Source organism: Sturnus vulgaris, chromosome 2 (genome assembly GCF_052056855.1).
Source record: "Sturnus vulgaris isolate bStuVul1 chromosome 2, bStuVul1.hap1, whole genome shotgun sequence".
Lineage (NCBI taxonomy): Eukaryota > Metazoa > Chordata > Aves > Passeriformes > Sturnidae > Sturnus > Sturnus vulgaris.
The window spans coordinates 22,479,771-22,496,738 of NC_142244.1; the positions used below are offsets into that span (position 1 = coordinate 22,479,771).

The 16,968-nt window shown below is 47.0% G+C and overlaps 2 protein-coding genes and 9 non-coding genes across 13 annotated transcripts in view; 5 read left to right on the forward strand and 6 right to left on the reverse strand.

The window, feature by feature from the left end:
• Positions 1-15,654, reverse strand: part of ST3GAL6 (ST3 beta-galactoside alpha-2,3-sialyltransferase 6) — a 138,794-nt gene extending 123,140 nt beyond the window's left edge. For 2 of the 3 annotated variants that reach the window (XM_088158866.1, XM_088158858.1), the window contains exon 1: positions 13,854-15,654. The gene's annotated coding sequence lies outside the window, so the exon portion shown is untranslated. The remainder of the gene's footprint in view (positions 1-13,853) is intronic. The other variant, XM_088158871.1, reaches the window with a different exon arrangement.
• Positions 1,144-9,555, forward strand: CPOX (coproporphyrinogen oxidase). Its single transcript, XM_014878590.2, has 7 exons — positions 1,144-1,571; positions 1,663-1,806; positions 2,508-2,618; positions 3,015-3,156; positions 5,196-5,414; positions 7,097-7,201; positions 9,000-9,555. Exons 1-7 carry the CDS (start codon positions 1,160-1,162, stop codon positions 9,085-9,087), a joined length of 1,221 nt encoding a protein of 406 aa, XP_014734076.1. The 5' UTR covers positions 1,144-1,159; the 3' UTR covers positions 9,088-9,555.
• On the reverse strand, positions 9,977-10,048 carry TRNAD-GUC (transfer RNA aspartic acid (anticodon GUC)). Its single transcript has one exon. It is a non-coding gene; the product is annotated as a tRNA-Asp (tRNA).
• Positions 10,360-10,433, reverse strand: TRNAI-AAU (transfer RNA isoleucine (anticodon AAU)). Its single transcript has one exon. It is a non-coding gene; the product is annotated as a tRNA-Ile (tRNA).
• On the forward strand, positions 14,060-14,131 carry TRNAD-GUC (transfer RNA aspartic acid (anticodon GUC)). Its single transcript has one exon. It is a non-coding gene; the product is annotated as a tRNA-Asp (tRNA).
• TRNAH-GUG (transfer RNA histidin (anticodon GUG)) lies at positions 14,278-14,349 on the forward strand. The gene has a single exon. It is a non-coding gene; the product is annotated as a tRNA-His (tRNA).
• TRNAI-AAU (transfer RNA isoleucine (anticodon AAU)) lies at positions 14,617-14,690 on the reverse strand. Its single transcript has one exon. It is a non-coding gene; the product is annotated as a tRNA-Ile (tRNA).
• TRNAS-AGA (transfer RNA serine (anticodon AGA)) lies at positions 14,915-14,996 on the forward strand. Its single transcript has one exon. It is a non-coding gene; the product is annotated as a tRNA-Ser (tRNA).
• On the forward strand, positions 15,259-15,332 carry TRNAT-AGU (transfer RNA threonine (anticodon AGU)). The gene has a single exon. It is a non-coding gene; the product is annotated as a tRNA-Thr (tRNA).
• Positions 15,655-15,887: 233 nt separating the features above from the next.
• TRNAI-AAU (transfer RNA isoleucine (anticodon AAU)) lies at positions 15,888-15,961 on the reverse strand. The gene has a single exon. It is a non-coding gene; the product is annotated as a tRNA-Ile (tRNA).
• A 277-nt stretch (positions 15,962-16,238) lies between these two features.
• Positions 16,239-16,321, reverse strand: TRNAL-CAG (transfer RNA leucine (anticodon CAG)). The gene has a single exon. It is a non-coding gene; the product is annotated as a tRNA-Leu (tRNA).
• Between the last annotated feature and the right edge of the window lie 647 nt (positions 16,322-16,968).

The window sequence follows — 16,968 nt, forward strand, 5'->3', positions numbered from 1 at the left end:
GATCCATGGGAAATACTCCTATTGCACTAAACTGGTGGTCTCACAGACTATTTAGGTTCTAAAAACTCATTACTATGAGTAGAAAACCAGAAATCCCATATGCAGAAGAGCAATTCCACATGGTTCACAGGACAGCTCAGTAAAATACAACTTTACCCCTATTCCAGCAATGCCTGGCCCTATACAAGCCCTTACTCACGAAACAACTCTGCAGCTCCATGTAGTTGCATCAACAATACCAGTTTATTTGTAAGCAGTGTGTAGAGATGTTTTACAGGCACAAGGACAGCACAGCCCCCTCTCCCAAAGCTGCACTAGGCGAGGTGTGGCACCTGAGTGCTGCATCCATTGATGTCTCACCCTTGTCATGACACCCACACACAATGGGCAGCACAGATCCAGATGGGAGGGTTATGGGATGCTTGCAGTCTTTCACAACAGCCAGTGTGGATGGGCTGTACAGACATGTACAGGCCAGCTGTGTGCCAATGGCATTCTGGCCTGTTTCAGAAACACCGTGACCAGCAGGACTAGTGAAGTGATTCTTCCTCTATGCTCAGCACTGGTGAGGCCACATGTCAAATACTGTGTCCAGTTCAGGGCTCCTCAGTTCAGAAAGGCCAGAGGTGCTGGAGCAGGTCCAAAGTAGAACAGTGGAGCTGGTGAAGGGTCTGGAGCACAAGTCTTATGAGGAGTGGCTGAGGGAGCCGGGGTTGTTCAGCCTGAAGGAGACTCAGGGGTGATTGTATCACTTCTACAACTACCTAACAGGAGGCTATAGCCAGGTGGGGATCACTCTCTTCCAGGCAACCAGCGACATGATAAGAGGACATAGCGTTAAGCTGTGCCAGGGGAGGTTTAGGTTGACATTAGGAAGAATTTTTTCACAGAAAGGGTTATTAGACTTTGGATTGGACCGCCCAGGGAGATGGTGGAGTCACTGTCCCTGGAGGTGTTTAAAAGAAGACAGAACGCGCCAGATAGTACCCCGTGGTCTAGCTGACAATGTGGTGATAGACGACAGTCCGGACTGGATGATCTCAGAGGTGCTTTCCGCCCTAATCGAATCCGTGTGTAGACACACGTCCATACCCGGCGCGGCCCCAGCCCCGCCCCGGCCCCGCTCCGCCCCGCCGGCACTGCGGCGCAGGTGCCGGTCATGGCGGCGGCTGCGCGCCTGTTCCGCGGGGCTGCCCGCGGCCCGCCCGCCCTAGCCTTGGCCCGGGCGCTGGGCTCCGCGCCGCCGGGGCCGGCGGGCCGGGGGGCGCGGCGGGCCGCGCTGGCGGCCGCGGGGGCGCTGGGCGGGCTGGGGCTGGGGCTGGCGCTGGGGCTGTGGCGGCGGCGGCAAGTCGCGTTGGCGGCGGCCCGGGAGGACGAGGAGGAGAAGGAGCTGCGGCAGCGGTTCATGGCGCCGCCGGTGAGCGGGCTGCGGGAGCTGCGGCGGCGGCGGCGGGAGCTGCGGAGCCGCATGGAGCTGCTCATCATGGAGACGCAGGCGGAGGTGTGTCGCGCCCTGGCCGCCCTGGACCCCGGCGCCTCCTTCGTCGTTGACAGCTGGGAAAGGAAAGAAGGTACGGGAGAGCCGCGGGGTAGACCGCGGACACCGGCACCCCGGGCTCGGTCACCCGTCGGTGATCCTGACCCGGAGCCTGGCGTTGGCAGGCGGAGGCGGCATCAGCTGCGTGCTGCAGGATGGCGAGGTCTTCGAGAAGGCGGGTGTGAACGTGTCCGTCGTGTCCGGGCTCCTGTCGGAGGAGGCAGCGCGGCAGATGCGGAGCAGGGGGAAGTCTCTGAAGGCCAAGGACGGTAAGGCATCTAGGGCGCAGTTGGGATAGGGGACGGGACGAGTTCACCTGAGTATTCCTGTGCAGGTACTCTGAAAGCAACCTGGCCTTTGAGCAGAACACGAGGAAGGCCAGACTGATTGGAGCTCAAAGGTTTTCATTTGTATCATAGTGATTTCTAATCAATAAGCCTGACAGGTGGACTTTCATGTCCCTAGACAGCCCGGCACAGGAGTGCTTCTCTCTCTGTCTTGCTGCTGTAAGGAATGTATTCAGGCACGGGTGGTTTCTCAATAATGACACTGTAGCGCAACAGTGAAACAGTACAGGAATTATGTACCAAAGAGATGGAGGGAGAAAACCAACAACACCTGAAGGCTAAAGGGGACTCAACACATGTTTGTGTAGCAAAGAGTAGTTGTGAGGACTGGGGGTGGTAGAAAGCCTTAGCAGTGCATTATGTTTTAAGTGGTCTTCATCTAGTGGGTTCTTCAAAGTATTGTCACATTTTAGAACAAATACCAAAGAGAGAGTTGAGTTAGGTGTCCAGAAGTGTATGAATGAGAAATAACTTGCCCATGATTAATAATTATGGTGACCCAATATGAGATGTTTTCCTGTTGTGGCTTGGAGCCTAAGGGAAAATAGTGATCTTCCTTAAATGATAACAAATTAAGTTTTTTGAAAAACTGAAGAGTTTTCTCTGTGCATCTTTTTATCTAGGGAAGCTGCCTTTTTGTGCCATGGGTGTGAGCTCTGTTATCCATCCAAAGAATCCTCATGTTCCAACCATGCACTTCAACTACAGATACTTTGAAATTGAAGAAGCAGATGGTAAGGTTTATAATCCAATGAAGAATGTATGAAATGTCTGACTGCCCAAAGGGAGTGTGAATGCATGGCTGGGGTAAGAGATCAAGAACCAGTGTGAGTTTGCTTCCAGCTATGTCAAGAGTCTCCAGCCCATCTTGTGAAACTGCTATCCTATAGTTAGAGTCAGTGGTGCAAAATGATTTTCACTACGTTGAAGTTTGTTTCATCTTTTCCTGAAGTCACTGATTATCGTGCTACCTTGTAGTCAAATCTTTTACTATAGAAGTTTAGGGACACCACTGAAAAATGATTTTGTTTTGTACTGTAAAAGTAGTTGTTAGTTATTGGTGAACCACTAGCAACAAGTTGCTGTTCAGAAGTTTAAAAGAAAAATGTTGCTGCTTGTCTCTGCTATAGGAACTAAACAGTGGTGGTTTGGTGGTGGGACTGACCTCACTCCAACTTACCTGAATGAAGAGGATGCTGTTCATTTTCACAAAACTCTGAAAGAAGCCTGTGACAAGCACGATCTGAAGCTGTATCCCAAGTACAAGAAATGGTATGTGGGGAAAGGTGTGCTTGGGGGGAGCAGAAAGTAACACTGGATGTTGGCAGTGAAGTGTATGCTAGGAACTGTAGGTTCTGCTTCCTTTTGAAAAGTATCAGAAAGCCCTAATGAAAATCAGAAGTGTACTGGGACAAAGCATTGTCTAAAGAAAGATCTTATTTACAGAATCCTGGACTTTTCAAATCAGAGGGCTGACAACTAGGATCGCAAATCTATAGCCCAAAGAAAAACCAAGCTGACTTTGTTAAGCAACTTACAATTCCTTTTAGCCTCTGGTGCTAAACTAGGACAAGACTTCTGCCCTATGGACTTGCACAAATTCTGCTTACAGTGAACTCATGGTAAATGTGCATGATTCAATGTAAGCTCTTGGGCCATCATAGCAGTTCTGAAAACCCCACTTTTTTTTTCTGCCTTCAGTCTGGCCTTCATGGCTTTTTTTTTTCTTTCTCCTAATTTCCAGGTAAGTAAAGATCTTGTCCTTAATGTAGAAGCTTCATAATTTGATGAAGCTGTATTTCTTCTCTGGTGACATATTCACTGAGAGTTCAACAGTACATTTTCTAAGATGCAAACTTTGAATGTTCTTCTTGAGCTGAGAGATACAAGTGATGGGATCTTCCACTATTAAGTGGGAACTTGGTGTTCTGTGTCTGATAATCCTATCTGCCACAAGCTGAAGGTAGGGGTACCCTTTTGTAAGCTACCAGGTCTTGTCTGAGGACAGGAGATAAACTGGGTGTTGTAGTTTGGGTGGCAACCACTTAGTAGAGAGACACATCTTAGAGCCTTGAGATTACAGTCTTGCTGTCTGAGGATTTTTTGCATGGTAGTTTAGAGAATCTGCCTTAAGAGTCAGGTTCTTTGTAGCATAAAGTTAGCAATGACAGTTACAGGGGTAGGAGACATTTTACCACTTTCCTAAAGATTTTTGTGGTTATTGCATTTATCATATTGTCTACCTGATCTAGGTTTAAGATTTTTGTCAGGCTTATTTTCTTCTATGTTTTTGACCTGGCATTTTTTCCTAATTCTTCCTGCTATCATAAAATAAAAAACACTGATCATCCCAGTGAATAAAAAAATAGTGTAGGTTGTCTGTTAAATCTCCATGTCTCTCATGTTATGGCCATGCTATATATAATGCTTAGGAACGATTGTGGATATATGGAAATCTGGTCCTGTATGGAAAACAAACCCTAAAGGAAGGCCAGGTTTTCTTGATGTTGATGGTTTCTGTTTCCTACTTCCCTTTGCTTTCTCCTCCATGTGAAGACTCGCATGCCCAAGCAAGGAATTATAAGAGAGATAGGATTGAGTCATTTAAGTTACAGTAATTTCACAACTAAATACTCCCCATAAATACAAAAGAGATTAATTGCTTTTAGGGTAAGATGTCCTTACGCATTTATAAACTTAAACATGACTCATGAAAAGCAACTGCTATAATGACTCAATTTTCCAAGTTTTAACTATTAAAAAGCCTTTTTCCAAGGAAAGGTGCCTTGACAATTGCTTTCTTATCTGATCTTGGGGCCTTAGATTACCTTTGTTTTGATGAAGAAAATTATTTTACTTGAATGGCAAAGAGAATAAATTATCTTCCAAGTTATAGTCCAAATAACTTGGGAACTACATATAATGCTGGGAGTGGAATCTATTGAGAGCCCTTAGTTTCAAAAGTTTTGAAATCAGATGTCCCTGTTCCGAGTAGGGAGAGGCTATGGATTGGATCAACCCCCATGGATGCATCCTTCATGTTGTTCAGCGACTTTATGATTAGGTGTAGCTTTACAGAGATAATTTATTCAGAGCTTTTACTGCAAGTAACACGGGAGTGCTTTCCAGATGATGCTGCACCATCCTGGCTCTGGGCAGTCAGGGAAACAGTGGGGCACCCAGCCCTGCAGAAACTGACCTGGTGGTCAGTATTTCACTGTTTCTGTCCTGCAGCAAACAGCTCTTTGGAGTTCTGTTCATGTCTTTGAATACTCTGGACCATGTTAGTAAGCATCTGATGTTTCTTCTAGGTGTGATGACTACTTCTATATCAAACACCGTGGCGAGCGAAGAGGGATTGGAGGCATATTCTTTGATGATATGGACTCTCCCTCCAAGGAGGAAGTATTCCAGTTTGTAAAGAGTTGTGCCAAAGCTGTCGTGCCTTGTTACATTCCCATTGTGAAAAAGCACTGCCATGACTCCTTTACACCAGAGGAAAAGCTATGGCAACAGCTTCGGAGAGGACGGTGAGTACTGGAGGAACAAAAGTATACACAGGAGGTGCACTGTGCTGGCAAGAAAAAATATGAACTGTAACCTTTTGGTTACAGGTTGTGTGGGCCAAAAAAGCTCATGAATTTCAGCATTTTTGTGCATAGCACTAGTTCTGAAATCCAACGCTAGATTGCCAAAGAGGATGCAAAAAGGCATTTCCCACTCTCTCATGTTGCAACACAAGCAACCCAAACAAAATGCCACTGTTTCTTTCAAACTCCTTCACATAGCAAGAGAAGCTTCTGCTGTGTAACAGGTAAAAGGGTGTGGGTGTTCTTGGTGTCCTGAATCCTGCTCTCTCCTGCAACCTAGGAGAGGCTGCCCTGTCACTTGGGGAGCTAAGGGTGAGGGAATGGTGCTTCCTATTAAGTAATGCAGCAAAAAGTCAGGAAATAACTGTACTTGAGTGCTTTCAGCTCCTTACATACAAATTCCATCTGATCTTGGCATTGAAATTCCTGTAAAGGAATTGAGGATTCGTACAAAGGAATACAGTGGGTTGGATTTTTTTATTCTGGCATGGTCCAAGGTTACTGTAAAAGACTTAGGAGGATGCTTGTTAATGTCACCAACTGTTAATGGTGCAAAAGCTTGAGTACATTGGTCAATACAGTTGTACTCTGTTCTCCATGTCCTGTGATTGTGTGAGTATATGGACAAATGAAATTACATGTGCATTGTGCTTAACTAGAGTCTTGAGTTTCTGCCTGTTCTGCAGAGAAATGTGAGACTGGCATGGAAAGAGTGTAAGCATTCAAGTTCAGATCACTGGCCTGCAGATGTTGGTCACTTAAGCAAGCGTCCTTAATTTGGTGGGACTGTTCTTGGGAACCTTGGGCTTTCAGGATCCAGTCTTGGATGTGATTTAGCAAACGTGCAAAGTTTAAAAAGGGGAGTAGCTTTTCTAAGTTGCATCCAGGACCAGCTGTTGAGGCCTGTCTATTTCCCTGGGCCTGTTTGCAGATTATGGGGCTATGTAAAGCTTTCCATTTCTGCAGAGAGAGAAGAGCTTTTCCCTTCCTATATCTTTAAGTACAAACATCCTGTACTGGCTATCAAGATAATTCCTGATGAATTGTCACAGCTCTGTTCCTATGCTGGGAGGAGAAAATGGTCTTATTTCATCACAAGTCCCAGCTAGCACTCTGAACCTATCTGACTTCTGCTGCTTTCCAGATCTTCCCAGGAACCAGGAAACACTCTTCTGACCATGCTGCTTATGTGTCCTTCAGCATGGAGGACTGCACAGTAGCATTTTTTTCTCTGGTTATTTTCAGTACCTTTAAAACCCCTCTTTCTGTCTGACACCCCCACAAAGAATAGAAGAACCAAGGTAAACGTTGTGTCGAGCTCGCCAGCAGGGCTGAGGCATGGGAGGAGTACAGTACAGCACAGGAGCCTGCAGACTGCTCTCCTTTGAACAACTGGTCTGTTCTAGTCTCTTAGCTGAGGTCACTTCTCCCTGTGCTCTGTGGAGTGGCAAGGTCACACCTGCATTCCTGCGCAGAGGATGCTAAAGAACAGTTGACCCCCAACTCAGCAGAAAGACAGACTGGTTTTGTTTGAGGTTTGCCAGTTGAAGAAAGCACAGCCAACTTCTGCTAATAAACTCTTTTTTTTTTTTTTTTTCTGTTGCATCTCTTCATTCCCATAGGTATGTAGAGTTCAACTTGCTTTACGACAGAGGTACAAAGTTTGGCCTCCTGACACCAGGATCAAGAATTGAAAGCATTCTTATGTCTCTGCCACTGACTGCAAGGTAAGGGTGTAGTTATGTGGGGTTGCAGTAGGCACTGTTCTTAGTAAAATACTTCATAGGATTAAATCAAAAGTCTCTCCTCATCTCCAGTCTCTTAACAGTGGTGAGTTCATGCCTGATACAAGAACTGGACAAGTAAAGTTCTCTATTCTACAAATGCAGATGCTTCTCTGTTATACTCACCTAGTTGTCACTAGTGTGTAGCATAGAGATTTTCTGGCAAAAAATTGATGGTTTTCATGCTTAGTTCCTCTTGATAGATTTATTGTTCTCGCTCCATGGGTTTTTGTTTAGTAGCCCTTAGAAACCCTGAGAGCTTCTGGCAGTCCTTCCAAATGTGTGGCAAGGAGCTCCACAGTTTAACTGTGTGTTGCATGAGAAAGTACCTCTTTGTTTTCTACTTGAACCTGATGACTTCATCTGACTTTTCACTGAGTAACATGATTTCCTGTTATTTTCCCCATAACAGTTGTTATATTATAGGCTTCTAGGGACTTTTCATTGTTTGTTTTCCAGGCTGACAACTCCTGCTCTTTTAGTCTTCTGTACAGTTGCTGTTTCATACTTTGGCCACTTTCTCTAGGCTTAAGTTTTCTGTACCATTTCTAAACGGGGGATAAGGAACAGACAATGTAAGCTACATATCTGTATACAAGATTCAGGTGTGCTGCTGACTCACAGTGGCATAGCGATGTTTTAATTCATTATTCCTTTAATAATCCTAATATTCTGTTTGCTGGTTTTGACTGCTGTTCAGCATTGAGGTGGCTTTTTCATAGAACTGTTAGGATGCCAAGGTCTTTTCTGGGCAATAAAATTTAACTCAATCTGTATGCAACCTTTTTCCTGTGTCCATCACATCAATCAACAGTGAATTTCACCTGCCATTTTACTGCTCAGTTGCTTGGCTAAATACTGTTTTTAACTGTCTTTCTAGGTTTTAATCCATCTTGCTTATGCTTATGACACCAGCAAGTTCAGTCATTTACTATTTATTCTTACTTTCAGGTTGCTTTTGGGTATGTGGGTAGTACAGATCCTATAATGAATTCCATAAAGCTCACTAATGACTTCCCTCTGCTAGGAAAACCGCCTGCTGCCCTGTAACCGTGTAGGCAGTTTATTTTCATCCCACTGACACCTGATGTATCCCTGACCTGGTGGTGTAGCATGTCCTATGTTTTGATTTAATTTCTGGGATTGTCCGGGTTTGCTCTTTTTCATCAATGTAACTGACTCACTTCACAGCGGGAATGGGTCATTCCGGGGGGGGGGGGGGGAATGGAAGGAGGATGTACCCATCCCTCTGTGACTGCTCATACTTTCTCTGTTGTGCCTCTTTCAATTGCCTTTTCAATGAAATGCACTTTTTTTTAAAAGCAGGAGTTTCCAGTCCAGATTCTGGAAAAATGTCTTGTGTCACTGTCAAAATTCTGTGGGTTCCTTTTTTTATTCATCTTCCATGTGATACTAGTGTGTCACAAGAGACTGTTAAAAGATTTTTGCAAATATAAACCTGCATGCCTTGTGGGGAATGGGACACTGCTCTTTCCTTTTTCCTTGTCCTTCCAGCTTTTTCAAAAATTCATAAAAAGATGAAGCTAACATCTCTCTCATCTACCCTGGTGGCATTATTATTTCTTTTTACTGAACTTGTGATTTGTAACCATATCTGTCACCTCAGGCAAGAGTATCAACTATGTCTGTAGCTTTGCATCCTTAGAAAAGGCAAGTCCAGTCTAAACAGCCTTGGTGCAGGAGAATGGGCTGTCTGAATGAGTTTCCCCTCTCCTTGCAGGTGGGAGTACATGCACAACCCACCAGAGAGCTCCAAAGAAGCAGAAATCCTGGAGGTTCTGCGAAATCCCAAAGACTGGGTGCACTGACACGGATCATGAAGATGTTGGATTGCTTTCACTGAGCCATTCTGAGAGAACAGGAATGCCTGCAAACCAGCCCATTCAAACTGATGTTGTGTGGTGTTTCAGTGTGTCTATTTATACTCTTACCTCCTGCCTTAATTATGCTGTAGACTTGTTAGAACTTGCATATGTGTGAACTCATTCTTTTAGATTGATGGGCTACTCATTCTTTTAGATTGATGGGCTGACGTTGTCACCCCCTGTTGCTGTTGCCTTGTGAAGGACTGGTGACAGCCTCACAGGGCTATTCTGCATGCTTTAGATGACTGCAAAATGGCAAACTACTGTGATGTGTTCAGGGAAATGAAAGCATTATTTGTGCCTAAATAGCACTGCTTAGCCTTATAAAATGTTGGGATGCTTAAAAACATTTTTTAAAGAATAAAGGGAATATTTGGTATTATATTAAACCTTAAACTGTGCTTTCAGGAAGCTGTGGAAAAGGTGATATTTAATCGCATGTATTTTGATGATGTCTTGTTGACTATAGAGGGGGGAAATAGTTTAAGATGTGCTGCAGCAGCTGATCAATAACTGTGAGAATGTGGGTTGTTAATTCCTGAGAACAGAGGGATGGCTGTCCGTTTGAGGAGAAAATGACACTGAGCATCTGTGTTGCGATCAAGACAACAGAATGATGCCCATGCCAGCTCCATTGCCAAGGAGGTCGATGGTGCATCAGGACGCTGCTGTGTGTTGCCCTAAGGCATCCAGCTGTGCCTTTACGGTCCTCCCAGCTTTGCACTGATTTTCTTGTCTCCCAGCACGAATTTCGTTGAGGAGCCGATAGGGAAAAAGCAAGTAGGGAGCAATTGCATTTCCCCCCGAACGAGTTAAAAACGGGCAGCTCTGCCTCCCCGTCGGGGAATCGAACCCCGGTCTCCCGCGTGACAGGCGGGGATACTAACCACTATACTAACGAGGAGTTAGATATAAAAATGATGTCTCCCCATTGCCAGGTGCTACCACCTGGGCTGCCGCGGGTTTCTGGCATGTGGGTGACGGCTAGCCTGGCCCCGTGCCCGGGCAGGGTGGGGACAAGCGCCGGCCCGGCTCGCACTCGCTGTCCCCCCCATGACCACCCAAGTCAGGCTTCTTGTGGGGGGATACCGCGTTCCTTTCCGTGTTACACCTCCGCCCCCAAAACAAAATAAAGTGATAATCTACTAAGTCAGCGATCTCCTCATGCGACGTCCAAGAGAAAAAAAAAACAAAAAAAACCCTAATCATCGAAAGTGGCCCGTACGGGGATCGAACCCGCGACCTTGGCGTTATTAGCACCACGCTCTAACCAACTGAGCTAACCGGCCGACTTGTGATACGAGTTGTCGGTGCAAGCACCCGAGGAGCTCTGGTGGACGTGCTGTGGGTGCAGCCGCTGCAAAGCGCCACTCCGCAGCATTACGCGATCGCTCTTCCTAGACACTGCCTCGGCGAGTTGTTTCATGGAGCCGTGGTAGAGCAGCAAGGGCACTAACCGGGGTGAGGAGTATTCCTAAAAAATTGAGACTTTCAAACCTTTCGTTTTTCTTTGCCTGGTCCCTCCGGCGGCACGGAGCGGCTTGGCGAGGCTGCACCCCGCACACGGACGCGCACCACCCGGCGGGGCAACAGCACCACCGAAACGAACAGCAACCAGGAACCGTTCCCCGGTCGGTCCACCGCGGACGGGGCTGAGATGGGAAGAGGATGAAGCAGGAACACTCCCCGGCGATAAAAGGCAAGGCGGCCTCCCCGTGAGAGAATTAAACCGTGGTTTCCCGTGTGACAGGCGGAGATATTCACCAATGTACTAACGAGGAGCAAGGTGAGAGGAGTGCTCCCCACAGCGACCCCCAAGAGCCGCCAGCGGGACCCCCGCCCGCCCCTGGCGCTGCTGCCGCTCCCAGCGCCGGGACATAGGAACGGGAACCCTTCCCCGGTGATGGGTCATTTGGATCACTTGTGAAATCAAGGCATTGATTAGAAAAATGCAGAAAATATTCCAGAATTAAAAACCTCTGAGTCAGTGAAAAAGTTGTAGAGGAATCAAATTCCCAGGCCTTCCCTTCACAAGCAGTCAGTATGAGTGCTAAGTTGAGTTCCTCTCCTTTGTTTCATTTGCCACTAACGCGACCTACATTAAATACATCAATAAAAAACATGCTAGGAAACAAAAATAAGGTAATATCTGCATAGAGAAGCATCTATGAAAGTATCATGACAATAAAAGAGCTTCCTCAAACCAGGGCAACATTTAACACAGACATTCCTGCACGCCTGAGAAAAAGATCCCAAAGCTGCCGCTAAAGCATGGCATAGTGTGAGGAGATGCGTAAGAAAATACGGAGTAAGGAAGGAAAAGGACAAGAGAAAACTGATTGGAAAAAGGGCAGAAAAACTCAAATGTTCATAAAGAAAAAAGAAGCAGAAAGCCCCACAATAAGGGGGCTTTTTGGAATAAAGACTTCTAAATTGAAAAGGCGTAATTTACCAGTGACATGCTGGGCCTTAAAAAAAAAAGTGGACAGTCCACCAAAAAAATAATTATTTGATTAGCTGCAGAACTGGAAGAATCTGCAAAGTCATACACCTTAAAAAGTAACTCTGAGGTGGTCTAAATTCAACAGCATTCCTTAAGCAGCAGCATTCAATCACTAACACTGTGGGACTCCAAGATTGTGGGTTTTCCTCCATCAGAGACCACGGTTCTCAGGAAGTTGATAAAAAAATTTAGGAAATAGAATCACTCCAGCGACAAAATGAAGAGTGCCTGTTATAAGCAGAATATGGATTTTAAACTCTGTCTCGTGCTTTCTCAAAAACACTTCTAATGGATTTTGTTAGAATTTCAAGCTCAAGAAGCATCATGACAAAGACAAGAGTCAGAGAAGAGAGAGGTTGTAAGGTTACTTTTTGTTTCTGCTGTTGTGAGACCTCTTACCATAAAATAATTTCAGAGCCACTGGGATAAGACCTTTTCCAGAGCAGGAGATTGCTCATAAAGAAAGAACAACTGCAAATTTGTGTGTAGGGAGCCAGAAGCTACAATGCAACTGCAATGAATCATCGTGTCTTTCTGCAAGAGAAGGGATTGCAGCCCTAACTCATATTATTACCAACCCTGATTATTTTTTTCAGGCTATTCCTAATTTATTGGTCACTCAGTCCTTTAAAATACCACTTTCTAAGAAAATTATGAAATAACTATTTCACTATTTTAAAAATGCAAGACGCACAGTTTGTTTTGCTCCTATAATATATAGCTATTGTGTCATTAGACTTCAAAATACATTTCCAAATACATTTTCCAGTCTTTTAGGATAAGAAGGATGCCTAGGGAGAGTTTGAAATTGTTTTTCTTTTCTGGAGTAAGAAATAAGTAATTGCCTTGTCAACTGTTGCATCAGAAATGTACATGGTGAATCTTTGATGACAGATGTTTGTCTAAATGCAATACTTAGAATTAAATGTTTGAAATGTGTTTCCTTTTCCCTTCCCCAAGGAGTCAAATTTAATACTTTCAACATCTTTCCCAGGAAAAACAATTGGTCCAAAAAAACCAATATAACCTAAATTTGTAATATCACAAAAGCATATCTAGTCCAGGAATGAGGGAGTAAAGGATAAGATGGACATTTATTTTCCCCCTCTTAATTATGGTACATTGCAGGTAAGCAATCATGTTCATAAAACTAATTTTTGAACTTCTGTTTAGCCAAGAACTCTTCCACCATATAATGGTTTTAATTAGCTTTCTAATTAATTGTTTTTAATCAATCATTGTACTACTACATCAATCAAGCATAGTACTACTCATAAACAGTGCGATTTTCCACTTTAGCCAGCAAGCAGCCATTTTATTTTTTTTTTACAGACTACTATCATTAGAATTGGTTGGGAAAAAGCACTGAAACTTTTTTAAGTTTTGCTAAACTAACCCTGATGAGCTTCAGTGAACAAAGCCTAGGGGAGAGAGGTATTGCTGATAACTGGACACCTGGGATGCAGAATTTACAGCCTCCTAGGACATGCTGCAAAAACCAGAAGTTTAAGAAACTAACAAACACAATTCAGCATTTGTGCTGGAAACGCCTTATCAGGGAAAAAGACAGTAAAAAGACTGAAAATGTGCATCATGAGAAATCAATAACCAACAGGATATAGAGTATTATTTAATGAAAAAATGTTTATAACCAATGGACATTAATTCTTAGTTTGATAAAAATGTATAAATAAGTGAAAAGTTTTGAAAGTGGCCCTGCATCTAGGCAGAGCTGTACTCATGCACGCCGGTGCTGTGAATAAAGCAGTGCCTAATTTTTAATACTAAAACATAGTGTTTCGTTTATCCCGACGCTGTCGGCGGCAGGTGGAGCAAAATGACGCATGTACACGGCAGAAACTGGTTACAAACTTGCCTTAAAAACGCCAGTTCCTGATGACAGCTTTTTGGGGGTTCCTGATCCCCTCCAGACAGTGCAACGCTAGAGGAAATAGTATTTTATATTGTCGTTCCCCCCCCCCCCTTTTTTTGTTGCTGAAACCGATTACACAGTGCCAACTTTGCTGCCTTTTTAGCAAGGAAAACCCAACTACCCGTTGGCGACCATCTGAAAATTCTGAACGTAAACCACCCAGCAAACCACGCCTCTCAGAGGGCAGACAACAGGTTGATGGATTTCGGGGCCAAGGGCTGGGTTTCCATGTCAGTCACACTCTTCAAATCCGCTCCGTGAGTCGGGACTCACCGTAAACCTCCAGTTCAAGCTCAGAATGAGGAAAACGCAGGAGGTCTCGGGCCGCAGGTGGTTACGGAAGCCTTGGGGAATCTTCATTTGTGCCCGCTCGGGCACGGCAGTGCGGGCGGCTCCCTGAGGGCGCCCGGGCCACCGCCATTTCCCTCAGGCGCTTCCTGCCTTCCGGCCCGACACCGGGCGGAAAACCTGCAACGCACTCCTCGTTAGTATAGTGGTTAGTATCCCCGCCTGTCACGCGGGAGACCGGGGTTCGATTCCCCGACGGGGAGGCAGCTTTGCCATTTTGCTGCGCCATCGCCGCTTTATTTTTCCTCGATGAAACTTCCATCAGTTTCCTTACCACGGGAAACATGGCTGGAGGAATGCGGCGGAGAAGGAAGGCGACGTCCGCGGCGGTGGCGCCGGGCGTTGGGTGGCCGTGATCGTATAGTGGTCAGTACTCTGCGTTGTGGCCGCAGCAACCTCGGTTCGAATCCGAGTCACGGCAGGAAGATGCTTTTTTTTTTTGCTTTTTTTTTTTTCCTTTTCTTTCTTTCTCCCTGCTGCCGTTGCTATGTGCGAGCGCTTTAGCCGTGACGGGGCGAGGCGACTTTGGTCCTCCTGGCCCCGGCTGCGGGGTAAGTACGCCCGAGACCCGTCCCTGGACGTCAGTGGTTTGAGACCGAGAACGCTAAAATGGCAAGACGAAAATAAACGAGAAAAACAAAACACAACAACAACAAAAAAAAACCACCCAGCACCTAAAAAAGCCTACTGGCCCGTACGGGGATCGAACCCGCGACCTTGGCGTTATTAGCACCACGCTCTAACCAACTGAGCTAACCGGCCCACCGTAGGCGTAGTCCTGCGGCGGGAATACACACGGTATCAACTGCCTCTGCCCGTCCCTGCTCGCGGCGCCTGCGCGGCCCCTCGAGGACCCGCGCGCAAACCCAGGCGCCCTTCGGGGGGCCGAGTCAGGAACGCGCCAGAAGGAAACGCTGGAAAAGGTGAGGGGGCGGAGCAGCCGGCTGGGCGAGGAAAGCCGGAAAACCAAAAGAGGTGTGTATCCGGTAGTCGTGGCCGAGTGGTTAAGGCGATGGACTAGAAATCCATTGGGATCCTCCCGCGCAGGTTCGAATCCTGCCGACTACGAGGAGCTGCTTTTACTCCTGAATGTTCCATCTCCGGTGTCCCAATTCCGCTCGCCTTTTGCTTTTTATTTTGTTGTTTTTTTTTTTTTCTTTTTGACACGACAAAAATTTTCACCTGAAAGAAATAAAGAAAATGAGAGAATTCGGAGCCACTACCCGAGAACCCCAGCTCAGAGCGGGCACGCTCCAGCAGGGAGGGGATGCCCCCGCGAGTCCCCCCGCCCTTTAGGGCAGGGGAAGGCGGAGCTGCCCGCGGCCCGCCCGGCGCCGTGGCTTAGCTGGTTAAAGCGCCTGTCTAGTAAACAGGAGATCCTGGGTTCGAATCCCAGCGGTGCCTGCCCTATCCCCGGCCTTCCAGGAGGTTTATTTTGAGGGAACCGCCGCTGTTCCCTGGCCGGGCTTCTTCCCGCTCTTCCCGTTCCCGCAGCAGCCCAGCGTGGCGTGAGTGGTTCGCGTCAGTCTAGGTAACGGGATAAGCTGGGCAGGGCGCTGATCGTTTTCATCATTTTCTCCGCAGAGACTGAGGGGTACCCCCTGTACCCAGTTGCCGCCCCCTCGGGGAGCGTTCTCCAGCGCGGACTGGCGTCTGTTTCATACAGAAAATCGGGCCCTCCTGCAGGCACCGCCCGTGACAGATCAGCCCAGGACAACGCCTTTCCTTTAGCCCCTCGTTTCCTCATATCCGCCTGAACGCCGCCCCGCCCAAGAAACACTCCCGGCTCATCAAATCGGGACTCCAGGCGCGGCCCCTTTTTTCCGGCTGTTACCCCTAGGCAAGGTGTGGGCGCCTCCCAAAGGGCGGGGTTCTGACCCCCTTTAGCTGATCGGCCCAAGGAGTGCGGGAAAGAGCCGCACCAGCGGCCCCCAAAAAGGGGGAAGCACAAAAGGAGAGTGGCCCGTACGGGGATCGAACCCGCGACCTTGGCGTTATTAGCACCACGCTCTAACCAACTGAGCTAACCGGCCCATGTAGAGACCCTCTCTGGACTGCAGGCCAGAGTGGTGCTGACCGCGACACGCGCGGCCGCGGATCCCGTCCGAACCGATTTTGTCGGTATCGCCTGCACCGAACGGAAGCGCAAATGCGTAGGCACCGCGCGTGACCCTGGCGCACTTCCCGCCTCCGCTCGCCCACCCACGGCGGTGCAAGGATGGCCGGCCGCGCCCACCCGCGTTTGGCGGCATCATGCATGAAAACAGCAGCGCACTGGGCACAGGGAGAGAAAAAAAAAAAAAAAACCTATGTCAGGAGTGGGATTCGAACCCACGCCTCCAGGGGAGACTGCGACCTGAACGCAGCGCCTTAGACCGCTCGGCCATCCTGACCGTTGGGGGTAAAGGCCTCCGTCGGCCCAATTCAGCTCCGCCGCCGCCGCATCCCGGAGCTGCCCCGAGCATGCATGGAATGTGTGCCTTGTTTATGGCACCTGAACGGATGGGGCAGCGGCAGAGCCGTGCCAGGACAACCCCAGGCACTGTATAAACGCCCCCGACAGACGACCCTGAACACCACTCCACAGCAGGAACCGCTGTTCTGTCACACACTCAGTGACCACAGGTGAAGGCTGCTTTCAACCCTCCACACGAGGCAGAAGATTTTTAGGTTACAAAGACCTGCTTACATTAGAGCAGTCGAGAGAAATGAACTAACATTAGAGACACAGTTTTGCTCAGTTCTGTAGATAACTGCAATTGAAGTCACTATTCCTTTAAAATAATTTGAATACCAAAACCACACACTCACAACAGAAATTTGCGAGTTCACTGATGGCAGCTAAAGTTAGGCACTAGACCTTCAACTTCAGAATTTCCTCAAAACTAAGACTCAGAAAAAAAATCCCCACGATTAGGAACTCAGGTTCTGTTTCATAGAAACAATAGAAATCTAAGTCCCTGCTTCAGTAAATATTTTGAGCAGGGTAAAGAAAGTCCTCCTCAAGAACAAAGGAGAAAGTGAAGTATTCCTCTAAGTC